This window comes from Rattus norvegicus, chromosome 5, assembly GCF_036323735.1.
Source record: "Rattus norvegicus strain BN/NHsdMcwi chromosome 5, GRCr8, whole genome shotgun sequence".
NCBI lineage: Eukaryota > Metazoa > Chordata > Mammalia > Rodentia > Muridae > Rattus > Rattus norvegicus.
Genome location: NC_086023.1, coordinates 171,326,240 through 171,333,449, shown reverse-complemented (window position 1 = coordinate 171,333,449; position 7,210 = coordinate 171,326,240). Strand labels below are relative to the sequence as shown.

The window sequence follows — 7,210 nt, the reverse complement described above, 5'->3', positions numbered from 1 at the left end:
GACTTGGGAGCTAGCCCTAACTTGATTTCTGGACCAGTAAAACTCTTTGCAGACGAAGGGTTCTTTAAGTGCAATGGCTTCCTGGTGCCAGTGGGGTTGGTGGTGTCTGAGAAAATGGGGAGTTCATTAAAGTACCAGCAGATGGTGGCTGAGTGCGGAGCCTGGCGCTCGAGAATGTGTGTGAGACCCTCGGTCAAGGGGAGGCTGACCCAAGGGGACTGACAGGGATGGGGATCAAACCATTGACTATGAAGGTAAATGGTGAATGAGCCTTGGGAACAAAATTCTCTGGGCCAGGGAAGGCTGTTCGCCTGCCCTTCTACCTCCAGGATTTGTAGCCGGATGCTGGGAAAGTCCTTCAAATATGCCTAGTGGCAGAGCTGCTGTGGCTGTGGAAGGCCTGCCCAGGGAATCTGCTGTCCACTGACACCTTCCCTTCCCTGCCACCAGGTCTGTATCAAGTAAACAGACTCTGCTGTTTTTCACAGTCCCAACCTGGAGGGAAGAGGTGGGCCTGGAGAAGGGTGTGTGGGCACACTCTGAAATTGAGATCACTTTTTTCTGACCCCTGGCCCTTCCCACTGTCCAGATATGGGCTCTAAACACCAACAGGAAGAACAGGTGGACCCCCTCCTCCCACTAACCCTGTCTGTTTACACTGGGGTGGCTACCTAAGGCCTGCTGGACACCTGGGGGCAGGGGCAGGGGCAGGGGTGGGCACTAGAGTCTTTTCCACAAAGGGGGAGACCACGTTTACATAAACTTTATTTTCCCCTCAGAGGGCTGACAGGCCAGTGGGGCTTGAGTTCCCAAGATCCAGGCTCCTCCGTGGTGAGGGTCTGCTGGGCCCCGATGGGTGGGAGGGCAGGCTGGCTGGCCAGGCATTGCATAGCAATGAGGCCGAGAGTCTGCAGCAATGTGCTGGATGGCTGGCCTTCCCGGGGGAAGGATGACACGGGTGGGTTTCCTTGGTCTCGGGAATCCAGGATGGGGTTTAATGGCTCCAGGAGAAAGAACACCCACTCTTTGCAAACGGGTGTAGCTAGGGCCGCTAGGGAGTGGGGCCTGACTCCTGGGGCCCTCCAGTGGTCTCTAGCTCAGAGGCCTCTGGCAGAGGGTTGGTTCTCTCAGAGGGAGCTGCTGCCTCCTCCCTGGCTTTTATCATCTTCACAACTTCATCATAGGAGGGTGGCAGCTCTGTAGGGTATAGGCTGTAGGTGGGGGGTACCATGGAGTCAGGGTCTGGCTCACCAAAGTACAGGGGCAACCGCATGCCCAGTGGGTACTGCACGGAGCTGTAGGCTGCAGGAACAAGAGTGGGTTTATAAACATGGCTTGGCATTCACCCCACGGTGGGTGTCCTCTGCCCCTCCCTCCCATATCCCCACCCCCCGCCATGCTGACTAGTGGGTTCCAGACACTCACAGGTCACAGTGCTGTGTGCAGGGCTGTCGCTGTCCATAGGGATGACTGTCCCGTCACAGGGCTGCCATGCTGCTGGCGTGTGTGTCTGGGTGTGAGGCTGTTTCCTGAGGCAGCAGAGTCGTACACAACTGGCTGTGACCCCACACAGAAGCATCAGGAATATGGCAAGCAGGGTAAGCCTGACAAGGGAGAGCAAGGATCTACCACTGGACTGGCCTTCTGTCACTGGGCACCTGCACCCGGGGGGTCTGTCCTGCCTAACCACCCAAAACAGGATAACCGACAGGTGAAAACAAAGCAAGAGATGTCTTTCCGCGCCAAACACTTCCTCAGCTGACTTCAGGCCTGAGGAGCCGCCTGCGCTGGTCTCTTCCAGCTGGGGCCAGTCCTGGCTTGGCTCTCCAGTGCTGGCCAGGGGTGGCTTTGGGTTCACTCCCAGGACATGCTGTCCCCAGACAACTGCACGGTCCTTGTGCCTTCTGCAGAGGATGGTCGGGTCTGGTTTCCAAGGCTGCCTAGGGCTCAAGTGCTCTTCAGACTGTGTCGAGGGAGTTGGGAGCAGTAGATGGAGCGGTTGAGGCAGAAGGGGTTCTGGCAGTCCTAGCCTAGGTCTACCTTCAGAGGAACTGTCAGAACCTCAGAGGCTTAGCAGGTTGGTTTCCACTTACCCCACATGCCATAGGTTGCTCCAGCGGGCCTGGGGCGGGCACCTGCGGGGACAGTGGCACCTGGAGCGGGTCGGGTATCTGCTAGCTCACTCCACCGGCTCCAGCATGTCCCAGCACCGTCCAAGCTCGGCCTCTACCCGTAGCCCCCAGCTACTTACTGATCCGAGGGATCACAGTTGCCATCCGCGGTACCCAGCGTCACCTGTGGGGACAAGGGTGAGCCAGAGCAGGGCGGGACCGAACTGGGGGCCGCCCCACTTGCCATAGATTCTCAGCTAGTGAGGCCCAACCCACCTGAGACAGAGGTAGGAGAGGCAGCAGCAGCAGGATCCCCTGTGTGGCTGATGGCCCCGGGGCCATGTTCCGCAGACGGAGCGGAACTCAGTCCAACACCAGCTCAGCTCTGTGAGGCCCCGCCCCTGGGCCTTGTCAGCTGAAGGTCCAGGGTCACGCCCACCTTGGTTTGCTTCCCTCCTTGTTCCCTGCTTTCCGTGTTGTTGTTTTGTTTGTTGTTTTTTGTTTTAGTGTTTGTTTTTTCCCCCATAGAAGTGTGAGAGAGCGGGGCTGGAAGGATGGCTCAGCGGTTAAGAGCACTGATTTCTCTTCTTGAGTTCAAATCCCAGCAACCACATGGTGGCTTACCACCATCTGTAATGAGATCTGACGCCCTCTTCTGGTGTGCCTGAAGACAGTGACAGTGTACTTAAATATAATAAATAAATCTTTTTTTTTCCTTTTTTTTTTTTTTTCGGAGCTGGGGACCGAACCCAGGGCCTTGGCGCTTGCTAGGCAAGCGTTCTACCACTGAGCTAAATCCCCAACCCCATAATAAATAAATCTTAAAAAAAAAAGAGAGAGAGAGCATGAGCACACACACTTGCTCGAAGCACGCGCACACGCGCGCACACACACACACACACACACACACACACACACACGGCCCTCCCTCCATGTCATCTGATCTTTCAGTGAGAACCTCGAGGAGGGGATAGAGCAGTACTCCCTCTGCGCATGGGACATGGGTCTGTCTGTCTTGTACCCGACTTACACCTCACCCTAGCCACCCCCATACCCCCCACCCACCCAAACCAGGTCTCCTGACACTTGTAGTCTGGGCTGCACTGTGTTGTGGCCTCTCAGGATAAGTAGAATCCACCCTCACTCCTCATAATCGGCTAGGTAAAAAGGGGTGGGGATTTACACCGTCAATATGCTGGGCCTTCCAAACCACCACTCAAGGATATTTGCTATGGATCCTGTCACTCTGGGGTTTGGCCCATTTGGTCTGGAGCCAGCACATGGCTCTGGGCTCCTGAACCATTGCAAACAGACCACTTCCCAAAGATATTTGATTTTAAAGGTCGCATTCGTTGGGAACCACCACTCCTCCCTCAACCTGGAATGCCTGCTTTGCTGCTGCTACTACTGACGTGGCTGCTTCTTCCTGGAGGATCTTCTTCATCGGCTTCCTCCCTCCAGGCCAAGGCAGCTCCTCTGCCCTATGCTACTAGGGGACTACTAGTGATCAAATTGCAGGACATGGCCGGCACAGCCAGGCTGGTTGAGGGGGGATGGGAGGAGTATCCGCTCTCTCTGCTGCCTTCTCTGTGCACACACTTGCTCATGTCTCGGGTTTCTCCCTCAGTGGGTAGGCGTTCTACAGATGTCCTACGCAAGTTGGGACATGTGCCTTGCCTCTCAATAGCCCTTTCTACCAGGCCAATGAGCTTTGTTTCTAAGTTGCTTCTGTCCTTTGCTCCTCTGTCTTGGCTGTGCTTGGTACCCGTAGGGCCAGCACTAGAATAGGGAGAGTAGATGTCAAAAGTACAGTGTGGGGGTTGGGGATTTAGCTCAGTGGTAGAGCGCTTGCCTAGGAAGCGCAAGGCCCTTGGTTCGGTCCCCAGCTCCAGAAAAAAAAGAACCAAAAAAAAAAAAAAAAAAAAAAAAAAAAAGAGTAGAGTGTGAGGCTGGGACCAGAGCCTGAAAGTCTCTTGCAGAGGACCCGGGTCAGTATAACCAGGTCTGGGTTCAGAAGGAAGTGGCCTGCCTAGGGTAGTGCTTTCTCTAGAGCATGTGCTCGTGAAGCCCAGACTGGTCTATTGGTCCTGCCTTGTCCACCCATCTGGCCTGGAATCAAACCTTGAGGTCATAACTGGTCAGCTACTGTCAGAGAAGCCAAAGGCCTGGGCCTGCTACCTCCAAGGTCGCTGAGCAGGATTCCTGCAAAATGCTGTTTTTAAGATCAGTGCAGCTGGCTCAGTTAGGGGCCGTGTCAGGCTTGAAGGCATCAGGGGCACTAAGGGCTTTTGTGGGAACATCGTTCATCAGAGAGATGTCATTCTCCCCATCGCCCTGCCGGGCCTAGGAAGGCTGACAAGGCTCTCTTGGTAGCTTGTCCCCATTGGGTGGCAAAGTGGGCACGCTGCATGGGTAGGGGGCCAGGCTGGATGTGCTCCAAGGGGAAAGCTTTCGACAGGCCGTACTTCAGAGGGAAGAGCTGGTGCGGTGTTGGAGTGGGGGTGTCAAAAGCAGAATCCATCCTTTTCAGAGAGGTATGAGCTCAAGCTCAGAGGCTGGACCCCCGATTCACACCCGGCTGGCCCCTCCATCATCTGGGTTCCTGGGGCTTGGGAAGAGTTGAGAGGCTTAAGGGACCTTCTCTGCACTTTGGAACCTCTTGTCCCCCTCTTATCTTCCCTGTGCCTTTCCATATCTGAACCAGGCTCAACCCTGACTCCGCACCCCCGCCCCTGCAGCATCCTGCGCCGGCTGCTGTTACCCTCAGTGATATGGATCTGGTGGGGTGGAGGGGGTGTCCTCCACGTGTGGGGCAGGGTGAACTCCCTCTAGTTATCTGGCAAGATGCCACCCTCTGGGAGGTGCTTACTAGCCAGAACACTTTTATGGGTTGGGTTATGTGAGTGGGGGGGGGTATGGGTCAGATTTCCTTCAGGTTCTCCATCCACCTCACTCCATACTTAGGCTCCACACTGCAGACCCATGCGTTGGTTCTCAGAGTTTATTGAAAGGCCTATGTTGAGATCTCCTGGGATCTCTGAAGCCTGGGGAGGTGCTGGTGGGTTTGAGATCTGGGGGTTGGGATGTTGCATCTAAGAGCAGGCTGTGTGTGTGCGTGCGTGCGTGCATGCGTTGAGTTGGATGGATTAGTATTTCTTGGTGTATGTGGGGGGGGTGGTCTTAGATTGCTCACAGGGCAGAAGGAATTAGCTATGTCTGTAGGCTGGCTCTGACTATGTCTGTTAGCTCTGGCTCTGGGGCTGTTCACTTGAACCTGCCCAGCAGGTCCCAGGCCTAGGGGAATGGATTGGCTTGGCTCACAGCCTGGGAAGGGGTTCAAGAGTGGATAGCAGAGTCCAGGAGGCTCTGAGGTTTCCTGTGACCTCACTGCTCAGTGACCACGTGGGCTACGAAGATGACTTTGTAGGTTTCCTTTATGTCCCCCCGGAGCTGCAGCAGGCTTGACACGATGAGTGGGTGGTCTGGCTGGAAGAAGAAGAATCCTTAGTAGGCTTTCCAGACAAATCTGATCCTTCCCAATGTGTGCCTTCAGCTCACAGGTCTGTTATAGCTGCCCCTCCCTGCCCAGCTTGGGGTCCCAACACTTACATCAAAGTCAGCAGGTGGTACCCAGGAGATGTTGATAGTCTTAGTCTGGCCACGCTCCACAAAACCCCTGGAGGGTTCGATGGAGAAGCCCTTGTGCTGAAGCCATGATACACTGTCGAGGTTGAACTCCACAGTCTGTGAGGCATTAATACTACTGCAGGTTACAGGGTCAGGGACTCCCAGGAGGTAGGACTAGAAGGGTGAGGGGGCCCAGCTTTACCTACCCCTCAACTCTGACTGGGGGTGGGAGGAGTCAACACCCTACATCTGCTGCAAAAATCCTATGCAAGGCCAGTGAGGTACAAGGCCAGGAGAGGTCAGGAAGTCCCTGGCCAGGGAGGCTTCTGGGATTTAGCTCGAGCTAGGGTTGTGATCACCTTCCTCGGTGATGGCTGTGTGGTCCGGATACAGCCCACTTGCAGCTCTCGGGTGGCAGGCGGGGTTGTCGTGTCTGTGTCAAACTGGACATAGTTCAAGGTCACCAGGATGGGTTTTATCTCCTCAGCTTCTAGAGAGGGAGAAATCTAGCCGAATGGTGTCTAGAGGAAGGGTGTGGCCTGAGGGTGAGGGTGAGGGAGGGTAATTGTCCAGTGTGGCACAGTGGAGGTGAAGGGTGAACCTGGAGAGCTGGCACCCTCCAGAGCAAGCCTCCTGGCTCTGGGATCAATGGTCTGGAATTCTATCTGTCCTTCTCCACTGGGTCTCATTATGCCCACTAGCTGGCTTGGGGTAGCGGAGGGCCTTGTCATTGAGCCCTAAGGTAAGTACCCCTGCCTTCCCTTTCTCCGAGCCAGAAGTCACAGGGTGGGGGCTCACCTTCTTTATGCTCTGGGTCAAAGGCAGTGATTACTGCCAGGGACTCCACAGGCACATCCAGGGGGTCTGATCCCTCCACAAACATCATGTGCTCACGGGCAGCACCCTTTAGAAAGATCTGGTGGGAGACTTTCTGGGGACAAGAAGCAGAGCAGCCTGCCCTGAAGCTTGACAATTGAGAACTGAGGCTCATTCAGGGGTGGGGCCTGGAGAACCGGGGTTGCTGACCTCTCACTGACAGCCTCCAACATAAAGCACCAGATAATCAAAGCTGCCAAGGGGGCAGACAGGGGACCTGTACGGATCCCTCCCAGGATGGGTGGAATCTCTGGGGGCCCAGATATGAGTTCTACCTTTTCAAAGAGCACCACTTGGAGCAGGTCAGAGAAGTAGAGGCTCTCGTGGTCTGGACTGAAGGTTACGGTAAACTCTTGAGCTTTCCCAGGGAACATGAGGCCCTCAACTGGGGAGATACTGAATACGCTCTGGCCATTATAGTTCTGAGTGCCTGTGGGCAGGACAGGGGTTACGGTCAACACTGCCATCCTCCTCCACTGAGCTCAGACCCCTCTACCTCCCTTCTCGCCCAGCCTCTCCACGATCTGCCAGGCCCTACTGCACCCCAAACACCACCCTCTTTTCCCAGCACATATCTCATGGAGCTGTACCTCTGT

General features: G+C 55.4%; 2 protein-coding genes across 16 annotated transcripts in view; both read right to left on the bottom strand.

Annotated features, from left to right (window-relative positions):
* Nucleotides 1-745: 745 nt before the first annotated feature.
* Nucleotides 746-2,502, bottom strand: Tmem52 (transmembrane protein 52). 3 transcript variants are annotated; one of them, NM_001399170.1, is made up of 5 exons: nt 2,388-2,484; nt 2,252-2,295; nt 2,094-2,135; nt 1,426-1,604; nt 746-1,302 (listed from the first exon to the last, which is right to left on the bottom strand). In NM_001399170.1, exons 1-5 carry the CDS (start codon nt 2,451-2,453, stop codon nt 1,052-1,054), a joined length of 582 nt encoding a protein of 193 aa, NP_001386099.1. In that variant the 5' UTR covers nt 2,454-2,484; the 3' UTR covers nt 746-1,051. The 3 variants fall into 3 exon arrangements, with proteins under 3 accessions (NP_001386099.1, XP_038967321.1, XP_006239668.1); XM_039111393.2 differs by having other exon boundaries at nt 749-1,302; nt 2,094-2,153; nt 2,388-2,502; XM_006239606.5 differs by lacking the exon at nt 2,388-2,484 and having other exon boundaries at nt 749-1,302; nt 1,426-1,963; nt 2,252-2,301.
* Nucleotides 2,503-5,098: 2,596 nt separating this feature from the next.
* The window catches only part of Cfap74 (cilia and flagella associated protein 74), a 75,445-nt gene continuing 73,333 nt past the window's right edge, over nt 5,099-7,210 (bottom strand). For 6 of the 13 annotated variants that reach the window (XM_039111375.2, XM_008764399.4, XM_008764402.4 and 3 more), the window contains 5 exons: nt 6,890-7,044; nt 6,537-6,669; nt 6,098-6,228; nt 5,721-5,855; nt 5,099-5,597 (listed from right to left, as the gene is read on the bottom strand). In XM_039111375.2, the coding sequence (XP_038967303.1) occupies nt 5,496-5,597; nt 5,721-5,855; nt 6,098-6,228; nt 6,537-6,669; nt 6,890-7,044 (656 nt within the window). In that variant the 3' untranslated portion in view covers nt 5,099-5,495. Of the gene's footprint in view, nt 5,598-5,720; nt 5,856-6,097; nt 6,229-6,536; nt 6,670-6,889; nt 7,045-7,210 lie in introns of those variants that run through there. The other 7 variants (XM_008764400.4, XM_039111376.2, XM_039111378.2 and 4 more) reach the window with 7 other exon arrangements.

Excerpts from the sequence above, each read along its gene's own strand:
- Tmem52 (XM_006239606.5), bottom strand. Across the intron at positions 1,303-1,425 it reads TGCACACAGCACTGTGACCT|CCTACAGCTCCGTGCAGTAC; the intron begins GTGAGTGTCTGG and ends TTGTTCCTGCAG.